The 16,345-nt window shown below is 39.1% G+C and overlaps 1 protein-coding gene across 4 annotated transcripts in view; it reads right to left on the reverse strand.

The window, feature by feature from the left end:
- The window catches only part of POLD1 (DNA polymerase delta 1, catalytic subunit), a 28,627-nt gene extending 12,898 nt beyond the window's left edge, over positions 1-15,729 (reverse strand). For 2 of the 4 annotated variants that reach the window (XM_083377909.1, XM_083377906.1), the window contains exons 1-18: positions 15,683-15,728; positions 14,837-14,938; positions 14,420-14,634; positions 13,467-13,580; positions 12,555-12,695; positions 12,345-12,470; positions 11,602-11,770; positions 10,757-10,871; positions 10,102-10,231; positions 9,363-9,529; positions 7,726-7,830; positions 7,446-7,586; positions 7,196-7,306; positions 3,920-4,111; positions 2,569-2,657; positions 1,730-1,846; positions 1,195-1,308; positions 685-832 (exon numbers count right to left, since the gene is read on the reverse strand). In XM_083377909.1, the coding sequence (XP_083234035.1) occupies positions 685-832; positions 1,195-1,308; positions 1,730-1,846; positions 2,569-2,657; positions 3,920-4,111; positions 7,196-7,306; positions 7,446-7,586; positions 7,726-7,830; positions 9,363-9,529; positions 10,102-10,231; positions 10,757-10,871; positions 11,602-11,770; positions 12,345-12,470; positions 12,555-12,695; positions 13,467-13,580; positions 14,420-14,624 (2,184 nt within the window). In that variant the 5' untranslated portion in view covers positions 14,625-14,634; positions 14,837-14,938; positions 15,683-15,728. Of the gene's footprint in view, positions 1-684; positions 833-1,194; positions 1,309-1,729; positions 1,847-2,568; positions 2,658-3,919; positions 4,112-7,195; positions 7,307-7,445; positions 7,587-7,725; positions 7,831-9,362; positions 9,530-10,101; positions 10,232-10,756; positions 10,872-11,601; positions 11,771-12,344; positions 12,471-12,554; positions 12,696-13,466; positions 13,581-14,419; positions 14,635-14,836; positions 14,939-15,573; positions 15,647-15,682 lie in introns of those variants that run through there. The other 2 variants (XM_083377907.1, XM_083377908.1) reach the window with 2 other exon arrangements.
- Between the last annotated feature and the right edge of the window lie 616 nt (positions 15,730-16,345).

Here is a 16,345-nt window from a genome sequence, read left to right on the forward strand (position 1 = left end):
GCTGAACATTTTGTTTTCAAGCATAGATAACCCGACACCTTGGGCTATCCCACATAGGTCATGGGCTTCCCCTTGCCTATCTTTGGTATCTTCAGAGAAAGCACATCCATCTGTCAGAGTTTTTGTTTAGTTGTCATAGTTAATTGTCACTTTGCAAATCTTCTTCAACATCACTCCTTCCAAATATTGTGCAACTACAGCTACCATCATCCCTTATTTCTGGCACTGTTGATTGAGGTTGGTGGAAGTTATATTCTAAAATGTCCAAATTAGAAATGGCTATTTGAGATTAGTTTGTACGACAGGAATTTGTTTAGTATTTTTTTAAAAAAATCTTTGGATGACAATTTTGCATTAGCCCCTCACATGAAATTAAGATATGTTTTTACTTCCTTCTCCTTGCTTTAAAGCTTCAACTGATCAACTATAAAACATTGGTTCATTTTAAAATGCAAAAATAGTTTTTAATATCTTAGCACAAGCTGCTAGCAAGTCAAGGAACAAGAGGACAAAGACACCAGATATTTTATGGGAAATCAGCTTAAGTGACAGTAGGAAATACTTTATTGAAACATAGATGTGTAGATATACAACTGCCCCGATAGGAGACACATAACAATGGCTTCCAGCATTCAGAAGCAGATCCTGTGGAACTCCCCTAACTTTGAGAGAGGTGAGGCTTACCTGTGAGATTTCAAGGCAAGGTAGTTTGCCTACTTGGGCCCCGGTGAATCCATAAACAGAATTGGCGCTGACCTTGAGAGCCAACTGCCGTCCATCCAGCACCTGTCGCTTAAATGGGTCAGTCTCCTGCTTCAATTCTAGCTTGGCCCTTAGCCAAAGAAAGAACAGAATGAGGTAAAACCATCAGTTCTTCTTTACTAGCTTCCCTTAACGGCTCTCTCTCTGTTCAGAAATATCTGTGGATTCAGGCTCCTGCCAGTGGCAGTGTGTTCATATGAAATACACTGTAATCCAAGCCCAATAAATATCCACTCTGACCAGAACAGCAACCCAGTGCTTTAGGTAACGTCCTCTACTCATTTACTGTCCTGCTTTGACATTTTTTTAATTGGAGATAGCAAGACTGAACCACAGCTATTAATGTGTTCTATTCTGTTCAAGTATTCTATTTTGTTCCTGTAGTCTACATGCTAAATTATGACCTATATTCCCATATTCCTCCCTTTTCACCTCTTACGAGCAGCCAGCAAGTTCTCCAAGATCTCAGGCAGAAGACCTTTACGAACAGATGACTTCACAAAATGGTCCCCTGTAGGGGTGCGAATGAATTGCTCTGGGGAAAGCCTAGTAAAACAAGAAACAATCAGTCAGATCATAAATAATCTAGAAGTCCAAATTGCTAGTTTAACCGTTACCATCTCAGTTTAAATTACATCTTGCTTCAGCCATCTCCCCTCCCTACTCAGGTTCCCTGCTTCAAATCCCTTAAGTTCTCTTACAATAAAAATTTCTTGGAGATCTGGGGTATCAGGCCTCTGGATTTTGATAAAACAAACTTGCAAATAATGAGGCTCAAAACCAATCAGCTAGGTTTGGTTTTTGGGAAAATAATTGTATCAAAGCAACATGAAGCATCAAAAAGTGACTCCCGTCCCTCCAACTCTAGGAAATGAGGGCTAGTGGATTTTATCATTTATGATTTCCTCCCATTCAATTCTTTAGGTAACTGAGTAAGAGTTAGCAAGATACATCCTTCTTCACTCACCCATAGCGCTCAACTGCCCCCTGTTGTAAAAGAGTAGTATAGCACAGATTGTGAGCCATCATGATTGAAGGGTATAATGAGGAGAAGTCCAAGGTTGCAATTGGCACATCATAATAGCTAAAAGAGAAATATTTTTACTTAAATGTGTATACTCCCTCCACTCACATACAGAGGGGGAGAATTATCTGTCTGACTAATCTAATCTAATCTAATCTAATCTAATCTCCTCTTGCTCCACCCTCTTCTCCAATGGGATTCTCTAAAGATCTTAGAACTACAATTCCCAGAAATCTCAGCAAATATGCCTTTACGGTCCCAATGAATCTACCAAGCTAAATAGGACTGAATTAGACAAAATGCTCTTCTTTGCTATCCCTCCAAAAAATCATTTCATCCTTCCACCTTTCATCAAGGAAAGATTCAACTTCATGGGGATCTCCTTCTCAAATTAGAGTCTTCTTCTCCATTGCCCAAAGTTGGAACAGCCTGGGATCCAACCCACTGTCTTCTCACCATGGTCCTCTTTTCTGAACCCAAGATTCATATATGGAAGAAAAACTCAATAATTGAATTCATATATAATGTTGTTACGGCTTGTTTTAACATGGCCTGGACCTAGTTTACACATATTTGCAAAGCATCAAGTTCATGCATTTTGTGAACCAAACCAAGCAAAAAGAGCCATGGTTTAGGACAATGCATGGTTTGCTTATGCGTTTCTGCAACACCTCTCAACCAGAGTACGCAACTCCCCCCCCAATACAAATTCCTTCCCACCTTTGCATCCATTAGTTTAAGAAAAATCTCATTTCCCAAATTTCGGGACTTATAAAACTTACCCTTTCAGAGGTTCGATGACAGTTGCACCAGCGTAGTCCTCCCCTCCTTCTGTCTTCACCACTGGCATCACCAGATTCTGCTTCATAGCCTTTGAAGGGAGAAAAATATCGGCTTTGGAGCTACTCTTATCATTCTGCTGGTAGGTGGGATTTCTTCCATTATATTTTCAATATACCTTGCAAAAAAAAGCCAAATTCCCTACACCCATTCAATAAGAATGGGTTGGAGAGGAGTAAACTTTTAACTATAAAAACTGTCCCATTTCTTCACAGCCTTATAATTTGCTACACATTTCATTACTGATGATTCATGACTTATGCACTATATTTTTGGGGTGTTTTTTTCATACTGTCATTTTCTATATATTCAGGGTAATATTCCTTGTATCATTAGAGATGGCAGTGAAGAAATAAAATGCTGCATAACATTAACTTTTTAAAAAAATCAGCTTACAATCCGAGCCTACATCCAAACAGTTACAATTGCCAGTTTCACAAATTAAACTATGGTGTTTTAATTATGCTTCGTTGAACCACCTATGGTTGGCTTGGCTCATGGAATATTCCACAGTCTAAATGGTAAAAGCTTGAGTAAAATGGCTGGATTCATGTATCCTCATAAGCTGGAACTAAACAAATCACATGGATTCTAAACCCAGAAAGCGATGAAAGATAGCTGAAAAGGAACTGGAAGGATGAAACCTTTTGCAGAGGTTTTATCTAAATCCACCAAGTTCATGACTGTAGCAAGACACAAATATGATTGATAAGAAAACCAACATGGTGGTTCATATGATGAGAGGATCCAGCTTCAGATCTTCAATCAGTCACACAGCTTACTAATGAATTATCCATTAGCCCATCCCTTTTTAAAGAACAGTTGCTTGGATTAGTGAGATAATGGGAGAATATATGCTACCATGAGTTCTCTGGAGTAAGGGTGAGATAAAATAGTAATTAATAATAGTAATAAAGTAATAAAAATCCGACCATATATTGATATTGTGCTTGCGCTTCTAATTCTTCAGCTGTGAATTCAATTTTATAAGGTCCTTCTCAGGAGGAAATAATATTTTACAACAGTTCTGTGTGTACAGAACTAAACAGATATAAACTTGCTATTGGATAAGTATGGGGCTAGCTGAGAGGTACCCCAGTGACTCTCGCCATCTCCATATAATTAGCGATACACATGGAGCTTTCCCAAAAGTCACAGTGGCAGATAAGCATCTTGGAGACAGTTGACAGCTACACTCTATGCTTCTTCGCACACGTTTCATAATAAAAATCTTCTCAAGATTTGAGCTTCTGATCTCCCAACCTTGTTGGCAAAAGATCAGTTTCTTCTTACCTGACGCAGAAGTTGGGATACCACTTTGATTTGTTGCCCCCGGGCTAGAAGATAGCTAAGAGGTACCCCAGTGACTCTCGCCATCTCCATGTAATTGATGACACACATGAGCTTCTCCAAAAGCCGCAGTGGCAGATAGGCATCCTTGAGGCAGTAGACAGCCAGTCGCCGACGTGACTGATCTGAACCATTCTGCAAGGGGAAGTCAAAGGTGGTCAGGAGGAGCTCAAGGAGATATCATTTCAGCTCTGGACAAATAAATACAAGAATGATTAAAATCATCCATTTGTTTTCTTTTTAGAAAACAAAATTCATTTCTGGGGGGGAAAAAAACCCAGGAGCCAAGAAATATACGCATGTATGTGTCTTAAGTATCAAAGCTGGCCAAATTTATAGGGAAACAGGAAAACACCATATAGCAATAGAAGCACTATTCATGTAATGCTCTCCAAGCAATGGAAGCAAATTGATAGAGACGCTAAGTTGGCATGGGAATGGAAAAGGGTGGTAGAGGTATATCCTCTGGCTGCTGGTTTTATAGGTCGGCTGAGATCCTGCCCAGGGAACACTCATCCCCACTCTTTTCAGGCCTAGAAGAAATAACTTTTTGATCGTTCCATTAGCTGCTTGATGGTTCACCTCAAAGATAACTGGTTGACGTTCAGCTCAAGGCTAACTTCGTCATTCACTGTTATTTTTTTTATTGAAAAGTTTTAAAATACATTTTTGAAACATATACCCCATCTACCCCACCCCTCCCATCCCAACACCCCCCCCGACTTCCCAGAGCCAAATACAGGGTATTACATCATACAATCTTACTCTAAAATATTCTAATTACTTTAATTACTCTTTAAACCCTATCGCACTTTAACTCTCCTTAGCCATAGAAAAGAAAAATAATATAGCCTCTAATTACAATAACTAATAACTATTCAAAAGCTAAATGATACTTTGTAGTCCCATATTTGTTCTGAATAAAATCAATCCATCTTCTCCATTCCACTATATATCTCTGTTGCGAGTGATCTTTCACATATGCCGAGATTTTAGCCATTTCTGCCAAATTCGAAACTTTCAAAGTCCATTCTTCAATAGTAGGCAGGTCCTCCTTCTTCCAGTATTGCGCTACCAAAAGTCTTGCAGCTGTTATTAAATTCAGCATCGATTTGGTTTCTATAGCAGTACAATCAGTGCATTCACTGTTATTTTTTAATATATTAGTTTAAATTAAATAGAGATTTCAGGATTGGATATAGGAGGACGGTGGAATGGAACAGAACAAATTTATGAAAAAAAAAGCAGATGAGGTTAAAGAAAATCATGTGCTTTACTCTGGACATATGCACTTCCCCTTCGGCTCTCACCCATTTTTCACCTTGTTACGAACACATGCAGTCTTAACAGAAAATGATATAAGAACCTTGACCCCCAAAAAGATTGAGCACCCGTTCATTCTCTATGGTAGGTATGAGGAACTATTGATCTACCAGGCTGACAACCTGCCACCCCAACTCTGAATGGGCTGCCACCTCACATTTATTTATTTTATTCGATTTATATACCGCCCTGGGTCTCATCACATTTCACATTTTCCCTTCTCAAAGAGAAAAGGCAAAGCGTAGGCAAAGCTAGCAGGATCACTGAGGATCGTCTCATGTCTCACTTAATCAGGGAAAGGAAGTTCTACCAGATTTGCCCAAAATATGTCGTCCTCCCTGAGAGGATACATCAGCTGGATGAACCATTTAATCAATTTTCCTGTTATGTTCCCTGATCAAGAATGGCGCACAAGGTGGCTGTTGGGCTTTTCTAATTCATCTGACACAGATCCTCTCCAGTGATGAAAGCCTTGCGCTGGTCTTCAAACCAAGGACAACCTATGTCTCTTGTTCCTTCTATGCACAGACAAATTAAGAATGACAGCCTGTTAAATCCTGACACCTGATGCAAATTAGTTCGTACGATACACTTGACTTTGCCATCTCAGATCCACAAGAGTTAAATAACTTGTCCAGGTCAAGATAACTTTTTTTTGTATTGTGGCCATGCCTTTTAGGGACGCGGTGGCTCAGTGGGTTAGGATGCTGAGCTTGTCGATCAGAAGGTCGGCAGTTTGGCGGGTCGAATCCCGAGTGCCGCGTAACAGAGTGAGCGCCTGTTACTCATCCCAGCTTCTGCCAACCTAGCAATTCGAAAGCACGTAAAAATGCAAGTAGAAAAATAGGGACCACTACGGTGGGAAGGTAACAGCGTTCCGCGCGCCTTTGGCGTCTAGTCATGCTGGCCACATGACCACGGAGACGTCCTCGGACAGGCGCTGGCTCTTCAGCTTTGAAACGGAGATGAGCACCGGCCCCTAGAGTCGGAAACGACTAGCACGCATGTGCGGGGGAACTTTTACCTTTACCATGCCTTTTATTTTGTTTAATTTTATTACCTGAGGTACAAGAGGGTTACTGCCAAGCATACAGGGCTCTTTTCCCCCCTTAATTATCTCTTCTGAAAAGTTTACGCCTGTTTAATAGTTAATTTTGTTTTTCTTAGGAATTATTGTCTTGAAAAAGCATATAATAAAAAGTTCTGAAGGGGAAAAAAACTCTTTCAGAAAGAAATAAGGAAGCAAAAGATATGCATAAGAATTCACTGTATCAAAAAAAAGAAGGGCTTTCTATTGTCATAATGCACACAAATCAGGATTAAGACACTTCCAGGCCAGGGGACTTCCCTGTCTCCCTACCTAACCCTGTCTGCATCCAACCTGCAGTGCTATGATTTGACTTTCTTGGCTGCAGCATAAAATCAAGACAGGAATGTCATGTCAAAAATCAAAAGAGGAATGGCAAAATCAAGAGGAAGGCATATGCTGTATATTTATAACGTCCAGTTAGCCCTTTCTAAGCACTGGAAGAGTGTTGGCCATGTAAGACAGCCATTTTAATGTTTTCCCCAAAACGTAAGTGCTCCCCAGGGAGTCAAGGAGGGGGAAGGTCTAAGAAGAGAGGGAAAAAGATATGGGCACAGAAACAAAAAGGAAAAGAGAGGTGCAGATGCAAGTAAAGGATCTAGACCAGGGGTAGGCAACCTCGGCTCTTTTATGACTCGTGGACTTCAACTCCCAGAATTCCTGAGCCATTTGGTTCCCTCGTTCAGGGACCCAAATCAGTCATACGACGGATAGAAGCCACTGGGGGTAATAAAAACAGTAACAACTACAAAAGGGTATTCATACCAGGGGAAGAAATACTACTTGCAAACATGGCTATCAAGTGTTACCTGCAGGTCTGTAATAATGGAATGCTGGACATCTTCCTTCTGTTCCTGCAGGAAATGATAACTGACAGCGTTCAAGGTGTAGGAGCGTAATTTGTAATCCCTCAATAGAACCTACAGAAAGAGAAAAAGCTAAATTATGAGAAACTGCATGTCCCCATAGGCAAATACAGCCCTCAGCTGCCACTGCCTCTCAGCTTCAATTTCCCATCTGTAAAATGGAACTATGGGGAGGGGGGATTTTTTTTTTTACCTGAAGTAGATCAAATTGGGCTCTACCTTCCATGTTAATGACTTTATTCTCCCTCCGTCCCATCTGCTTAGACTGGAAGGAAGAGTCACGGATGACAGACTTGCGGGAAAGAATACGGCCCAAGAAGGGAAATGGGATGACCTGGGGATGAAGAAAAACAAACTTTGAGGCATGAATGAAGAGTAGGGCAAGTGGATTTATAGGTAAGATAAAAGTACGGGGGTAACTGATTTTGTTGAGCATGTCAAAATACAAAAAAAGGAGGAAATGTGCAGATTACCTTGAGAGTCTGGGCTCTGTTAAGGAGATAAGGAAAGTCAAAGTTCTGGATGTTATAGCCGGTGATGATGTCAGGATCTACAGTTCGTATAAATTCTGCCCAAGTCTGGAAAAACATTAATTTTTAGGCCTTTTAGACCAAGGGACATATTTGGATCATGAAGCATTAGATGCTCTTGCAAAGTTGCTATAGGTGGCTTACCTATGCAAAAAGAGCATGACCAGCCACAAAACTTACATTCATCAAAAGTCAACTGGGTAAACCTGCAACCTGCTTCAACTGCAGCACTGACCCAAAGGAGACTTCTCTATCATTTCAGCTTACCTTTATCTTTTCCACAAAGCAAACTGGATGCTTCCCAATGAACCACTGAGCTGCAACCGATCCTTATTTTAAGTTTTTAGAATGCTTAATGAGTTTATGTGGATCTCCTGGGCATGCACACAATAAAGCTGAAGCTAGAAGCTGATGCTATAATCTGAAGCTTATCAGCTTATCAGATTCGTCGGAAGAATCTCAAAACAACTGAAGTCATTTACAAAGACCATCAGCCCATTTGGGCCAGAATTATTTATTGTTTAGTTTATTTCTAAACTCTGCAAGAGTTTAAGATCTTCCAGGGTCCCACTATGTAAATTCAGGAGAAATACAACTATTCTATCATCCCCTCTTAAATACGTAAGTGCTTGGATTAGAATGGAAAGACTTTATGCTTATGGGAATAACTATGCTATTCAAAAATGACAATGTCATGAAATAAAGCTTCTTGTATCTTAAAATCAATGGCTTTCTAAGTCTTTCTTTTCATGATACTGTGTTTGCTCACATCCAACCTTGGAGTCTTTGGAGAAGGGCGGGATATAAATGTAATAAAAATAAAATAAATAAATAAATATTTGATTTTTTTTCAATATAACAACTCATTTTAACAGACTAGTTGGAGGGGGGGATTGTCTGTTATAAACAAATGTTCATTCAGTTGGAGAGGATTCACTCGTAGAGACTTATTTACGCAAATAAAATTTCACTTAATGCAGAAAAATTATCCATTGCATACGAAATCCATTGCCCCAAGGTATGGTAAATCAAGGTTTCATGTAACATGATGAATAAACGAACCAAGCCCAGGCCAAACTAAAAGAGGGAAGAATGAGTAGAACAAGTAGAAATTACATAACCTATTCAGGTCTTTCCTCCATAAGTCTGAGATATTATCTTCCCTACTTTTTATGTCAAAGTTTTGATGCATTCCATATTTTCTACATCTGGAATAGCTAATCTTTCTTCTTTCATAGTCTGGCACATAAGAACTGTCTTGCCTTACACATTAGGCCATAATACATTATACATCCCTTATTATCACAGTTCACGCTGGAACTTGGTGTAGCATTCCATCATATTATCTAAGTGGGACTTAAAGGTTTGTCTGATCTTGTGAATTTTCAATATTTCTGCATAAATATGACCTAAAATGGGATATATTATCCACACACAAATCCTAAAACTAGGTACATTCCATATTAAACATGCTGACTGGGGAATTCTGGGAACTGAAGCCAATACATCTTAAGGTTGTCAAGTCTGAAAAACAATTCCCTAAGTTCATCATATTCCACAGATCTAAGATATTGTCTTACCTTGAGAAGTTCATCTTCCTTTGAAAAGCAAAGCACTTGAGAGCCCACAATAGGGGCACAGCTTTGTAATGTGAACACATTACGCACAAAAGGATCCTTCTCACCCTGGCGTAGAACCATATTGGCAATTTGGATTACTGGGTCCTTCTCTGGTTCAGGAAAAATGCCTGAGACGAAACACAGAACAGGGATGAGGTACAGAAGAGACCATTAACATAAGAACTGCTCATCTTTCATTCTCAAGGGCATCTATTATTGAATCTGAAGTATGAGCAATTTATTGTTATAACTTAGATGGGGAACCTCAAAGCCCATATTCCAAGCTTTCAGAACTGTCGATCTGTTTCTAAACCATTCTTTTAATCTGTAAAACAGAACTGTATCTGACAATATGAGTAACTGGTCATTCTAATTTGCAATCAATAAAGCGTTACACAATTAAACCACTTACCCACTTATTTATTCAAAGGATTTGTTTGGCTCGTATAGCTAATACAACTCTGCATATCTGCTATATGAGCCTTCTGACAACCACTCTGTTGTGTAAGCTGGCAATTATACCTACTTCCAAGCTTAAGCTGATATATTTCATTACCAATAGAATGTTTCACCCAACATGTCTCTTCTTATCAGGGTCTTAAGCAATTCTTATATGTGGAATTACATATAAGAATGATTAGTCTCCCTATTTCTACTTTATTATGTCACATTCTGCCCTTTTCAAATTTGCCCTCAATACCTTTACGTCCAGCACATTCAATATCAAAACTGAGGACACGCAGAGGAGCTATACGTTGCCAGTCTCCCTCAGGTGGATGGCTAATGAAATCCATCCAAGCCACATCAGCTTCCAGCTGACAGAGCGACACCTAAAACAGGATGAAAAAGCAAAGCTAGAAATCCAGCCTTTGTATGTTCCCAACCTAAGATTGCTACAGAATTAATGTATTCCAGAAAATATTTCTTCTGCTCGAACATCACACCTCTGTAATGACCTATGAGCCTTATACACTTTGGCCAGTTCATTCAATGCACTCACAAGAATCTCTTCTTACAAGAGTGTCTTCTTACAGCCCGTATATAGTTTATACAATATAGTCAACATTAAAAAGTAATAATGAGAAAAGCTGGTTTCAAATGAATACTGTGTAATGAAGCTTTGGATAATTCTGGGCAAGTAATTTACCTATTTCGCCTCAAATTATTTCAGACAGTATTGTTAGGACCCAATGGGAATGAGGGTCAGTAAAAATCATAAAATGGGAAGGAATCATAAAGTTGGAAAGGTTCCTTCACTCTCTCTTTACATAACTATAATTCTAGCCCTCTGGTTTTCTTTTGTCACTCTTTTCTGAACATATTCTGGCTTTTCTAACTCTCCCAACCGATACCACCTTGCGTGGATTCTCCTTATCAGACTCTCCAGCAGAATCTTCTCGTCGCAGGCGATACTTTCCAGGAAGCAATTCAATCCAGTTACAGCCAACAATATCGCGGTCTACCATGAATCTAAGTTTGGAGACAAAGTTGATGGAGAGATATTTGGTCCTCATCCCCACCAAGCATTATGGCATCTTCCCTCCATCTTGGGATTAAGAGTAACTCTCAATCCAATTCAAAAAGATTACCACAGTGACTCCCTCATGGTAAAATGGCTTACTAAATAAATTATGGGAGTATGCTCCAATGTCTGTCATTTTATTCACTTATCTTGCTGTTTATATGTTTTTGTTTCTTTAAAATGTCCAAATATATTAGAAAACAGTCTAAGATAATCTTCCACAACCTGGCGGCCTTCAAATGCAATGGCTAAAAATTATGGGAATATAAGCTCAACTCATTTGAAAGTTGCCAGGAGAAAAGAATAGAGGCAACATCTCAAAATACATTTAATTGTAGTTATAGCCCACTTCCATTTATTGCATTGCAGAATCTTGACTAGTAATTCCTGTAAACAAAAGCTTATTCATAAACATGTGAAATCATGTGAGCACCGAAGTTTGATTCTCATTTTAATTTTTAGGTCTCCTGTAAAAACCATACACTGTAACTCCCAAGCAATTTTGAGGGCTATCCTACTGAAGTATTATATTCTAGTATAATAGATTGAGAGTCTTAGCAAGGTTCTCCCATTTTTTCACCAAGCAAAGTACATGACACCTATGGTTCTGAAGGATTTCTTGGGAGTAAAAACAATGCTTGGTCAAGGAAGTCAACTTGCTCAATAGTTAAGTCTCACCTGATTTCAAAATCAATATTGGCTTCAAAGGCTTGAAAATTGTGTGTTCCCAGTGTTCCACACCGCAGCCCTTGTTCTAGCAATCTCTTGGCAGGAGCAATTAGCCGGGGCAGGGCCATTGTAATTTTCAGGAAGGATAAGAGATGTGGCCCATGGAAGCCATACATGTCTAAAATGAGGAGAAGTCTTAAGACATTTTAAAAATGGAGGACTATCACTCCCAACACCTCAAATCCCCATCTCTCATCCAATCAATTTATATAAATGACTTTCAACAATGTCCTTTATATCTGCTTGTTGTTCCTTCTCTTTGCCTCCTGAAACTTTGCATGCATTAAAGATAGGTAAGCTACCCAGATAATAAGTTCAAAAAAGTTACTAGTCCACAGGAAAAAAACAAAACAAAACACAACTTTTGTAAAATTTCTATATTTAGTGCTTGGAGGCAATCCTTGCCACAGAATAAAGATTAGAATGGACTGATTTGCTAAGTTGGAATTGTCCATGGCGTTTACGATATATTATCCAAGCACGTTCATCGTAATCTGTAATGTACAACTATTACAATAGCTTTGGGGAGTAGCACTAAAAACAACATCATGGGGATTCAGTATGAAAGCACAATATTGTGTTGTTATAACCAAGTTGGGACTTTAAGGCCCAAGTACCCCATATCTAGATCTAGCCTAACTTCTTGCCATCCAAACCAGATGGCAATACACCCTCTCTTCACAAATGCTCACTCTGTTTTTTGCAGATCTCCACTGCCAGAACAACTTGGTTCAAACCATCCTTGTTGGACCGCATGTCCCGAATTACAACTGTATTCAGTTCCCGTTGAAATTCAGCCAGATTCTCTGCTTGGAATCCTAAAGAAAAACGGAGGGAAATACATTTTATTGTAAAGATCAAGTTCAAGACAGACCTTCCATCAACCATAAATTTTTACTCACCAGGTGGGGCAGGCACATAAAAATAAGGTGCAAAACCATGGATATGACAGCAGATACTGTTGCCAGCTGCAGTGACACCAAACATTCGCAGGACGGGTACAGAACCTTGGGTACAGCCAGGAAATCCAGGGATGTGAGAACCTGATTCAGGAACAGAATGTGAACATATTACTTGGTGAAAAAGCAGTATTGTATGATTCTCCCCCCACCCACCCCCAAAAAATCCAGAGTGTCTTCTCATTATTTAGCATCTAGGTAAAATAAATATGCAAATAGGAATTCAAGGTAAGCTTCAGGCTTTCATCAAGTATATTTTGTATTTAAGTTCTGAGAATGCTGTTTAAAATTATTATTTTCTGATTGTTTATACCATACACGACTCTTTCTTTTTTAAAAAAATATAAAGATATTTAAGAAAAAATGGTATATATATGTCTCTGAAAAGAAAAGTAGGACTTTTCTCCCAAACAACACATATATTTCAGTAGGGTTAATGTGTTATGTTTGCTGAAGATACAAAGGAATGGATGAGTTTTTAAATTTAATTTCATCTTTCTTGGAGAAAATTTTCCTAATTTCATTCACCTTCCACTGACACATTGAGAACACATTTCTATACATCCTGGACTATTTGCTATGGTACTTTCTTACATCAAGCAAAAGCAAAACAAAAGTGGGAATAAAACCTCTATGGGGAATTCCTTACCCATTTTTTTCTGGAGAGAATTAGTAACTGTGGATCTGTTCTAACTGTCAAAACCCCCAGAAACGATAACAATTTCAGACTTCCCCTCAGGAGCAAAGAGTTTATTGTTTAGCCAAGGAATAAGAATATCTAGTTCTGCAAACCGTTTTCTAGGAAAAAGAAAACCAATCCATCCCTTAAAAAATTCTTTATCAGCACACACTTACCCACATAGTAGTCTAGTTCCACTTGCTGGAAACACAGGCCTTCCTCTTTGGGATTTATTTTGGGAGGTAGTGGCCTCTGCCACCTTGGGTTGTGTACTGATGAGAAGAGCTTACCTGAAACAAGGAAAAGCTCACAATACGGCTATCTACCAATCCCATTTTAATCAAACCCAGATTTTGAACAATAAAAGATATTGCACTTTAAAAGATCATGCATGAAAAAAAGAGGAAGGGAAGGTAGCATGGAATAAGAGACATAGAGCCAAAGCTACTGTTTAATAAGTCTTAGTATGATACATGATGTATATATTTTCTGTAATATTGGGAGATATAAATGACAATGCTATACAGGTAGTGTTTGACTTACAAGTATTTGTTTAATGTTCGTTCAAAGTTATAATGGCATTGGAAAAAAGTGACTTATGATCAGTTCTTGCACTTATGATCACTGCAGCATCCCCACAGTCAAATGATCAAACTTTGGGTGCTTGTCAACTGGTATGTATTTACGATGGTTGCAACATGCTTGGGTCCTGGAATTGTCATTTGTAACCTTTTTAGGGAGCTTCTGATAAGTTAATGAGGGAAGCCAGATTCGCTTAATAACCTCACCACTCACTTAACAGCTATAGTGAATTACTTCACCACCATGGCAAAAAAGTTGTAAAATGGAGCACGACTCACTTAACATCTACCTTGCTTAGCAATGGAAATTTGGGATTCAGTTGTAGATGGAGGACTACTTGTAACAATATCTAAAACATTGAAACAGTATATTAAAATAAATTTGAACTACGTAATAAGTATTTAATGGAAATGAAAAGCTTAACATGGATCACAAAGCACCAGAGCCACTACCATCCACATATCATCCTTCTCCAGGTACCTTCACTGCTCTGTCAATTTGTTCTGCCTCAGAAAATCTTCTCTCAATTTGCAACTCTGCAACTCACCAAGGGGAATGGCATCAGATGACAACTGTGCTTCTTTCATTTCTAGAGCCACCTCAGCCTCCACCTCATCCAGAAAAGCCAGTTCTTCTTCAAATTGTGAAGGACTATCTTCATTCCAGTCTCCTCCTCGTGGCCTTTTCTGTTGGGATGGGATAAAGTCCCCCATGCTAGTGCTTCTCGTGGAAGCCTTCCTCTTGTTCTCCATCTTGGCTTTCCTAAAAATTGAAGTTCACCCTATGTCAGCTTCATCAAGAGTATATTGTTTCCCCAAATCAAAATCAAATAGGGATATTCCAACGAAAAATTCTAGTATTTCAAAAATCCCATAACTATAAGGTTTCAAATTTCTACATTTCTACAGAATTTGATGTCTCAGGTATCCAGAATCAATGCTGCAAAATTATCCCCTTCTCTTACCAAATTAAGAGCTGTTTAACTCTTTCATTTGCTTAGCATTTATTCACTCAAAATCAAGTCCCACTTGCTTGAAAACAGTTACTGGGTCCTTTCAGTTTTTGCCTGTGATGAATAAAACAAGACAATGAAGAATTTTGAACACAGAAATACAACCGTAAGGGGAAAAACTAGGCCTCAGAACCACTTCAACTTTTTATTTCAAACTATACCACTGCTTGAAGATCATACATATATGTAATGAAATCATGTTCCTTAAAAATACGATCTTACTGAATCAGATTAACAACCCATTAAAAATCAGCGATTTTCAGAAAAGATAAACTGAATTAGCATTAAGGGCCATAGATTATTGTCCTGTGGGTTCTATGCTGCATGAAGTTTTCCCTTTTTAAAAGCCATTTAATTAGTGCTAGAGGAATCGCGCTTATGAGAAGCTGAATTTTCTCAAGTTGATATCCTTCAGATATATGGGGCTACTACTTCCAGCTACTTCAACCATCCAAGTTAAAGTTATAAGCCAACACATCTGGAAAGCACCAAGTGGGAAAGGCAACCTCAGAATAAGTGCTGCTAAAAAGTTTTATTTTTTTTCGTCCCTATACAATTTCTCTCAACATTTAGTTTTATCCACTCCATTAAATCACTGTTTCAGATTCCTAAATCTGTCTCCATGTGTGTTGACCATGAAGGTTGGGGAGGAGGAATGCTACAGTTCAAAACTGCTATAAACCCCCAACCTCCTGCTCTCTGGAACCCCAAACAGATGTCGATTCTTTTCCCACAGCGTCAGGCCATTTTCTGTGCGCCAACCCTGAGTGCAGAAACACGGGTTTACCGTATAATTACCTCTCTTGGATTCCTCACGTCATCTCATCGCTCAGCCATTCTCCCGCCAACAAATTGTGGGGAGGAGCCTGATATTCCTCTTCCTTGTTGCCATGCCAACCTTCGCCCCATTGGCTATCGCCTGCTGCCGAGCGACACTTTGCCTTTCGTGAGTCATTGCGCGTGCGTTTTGCTCCGCGACCTCCATATTTAGAACAGCAAAGAAGGCGTAACTCCAGACCTTCTACGTCCTAAGCGCTCGTGATTCGTATTTGGGCGGGGATAGCAAGACCAGGAACCCAAACGAAAATTACAAGTGGTCCAGGCGCATGCGCACGCATAGTAACTGCATTTCTCAATAGAGTGTAGAGTAGAGAGAGGGCAGTTGAGGAATTGTTTTGGATTTTTTGGCCAAAAGTTTACTTTTCTGCACCCGAGATTGGATTCTCTGGATCCTCCGAGAGGCAATAGCGAACACAGTGATTTAACTTGCTTTAGATTTCATGAAATAAGGACATAATCTCACACTTTTTACAATGATGTCCTGATGCATAAATCATCATTTTGATGTAGTTGTGACTTATGGAAGCTATTGTGCCCAATCACAACTTTTTTAGTTCTTCCTTTCTCTCGACCCATTCATTCATACATTTGTTTTGCAATTCAATCCTCGCACTCCATATG

The sequence above is a fragment of the Vipera ursinii genome (assembly GCF_947247035.1).
Source record: "Vipera ursinii genome assembly, chromosome: Z".
Taxonomy (NCBI): Eukaryota; Metazoa; Chordata; class Lepidosauria; order Squamata; family Viperidae; genus Vipera; species Vipera ursinii.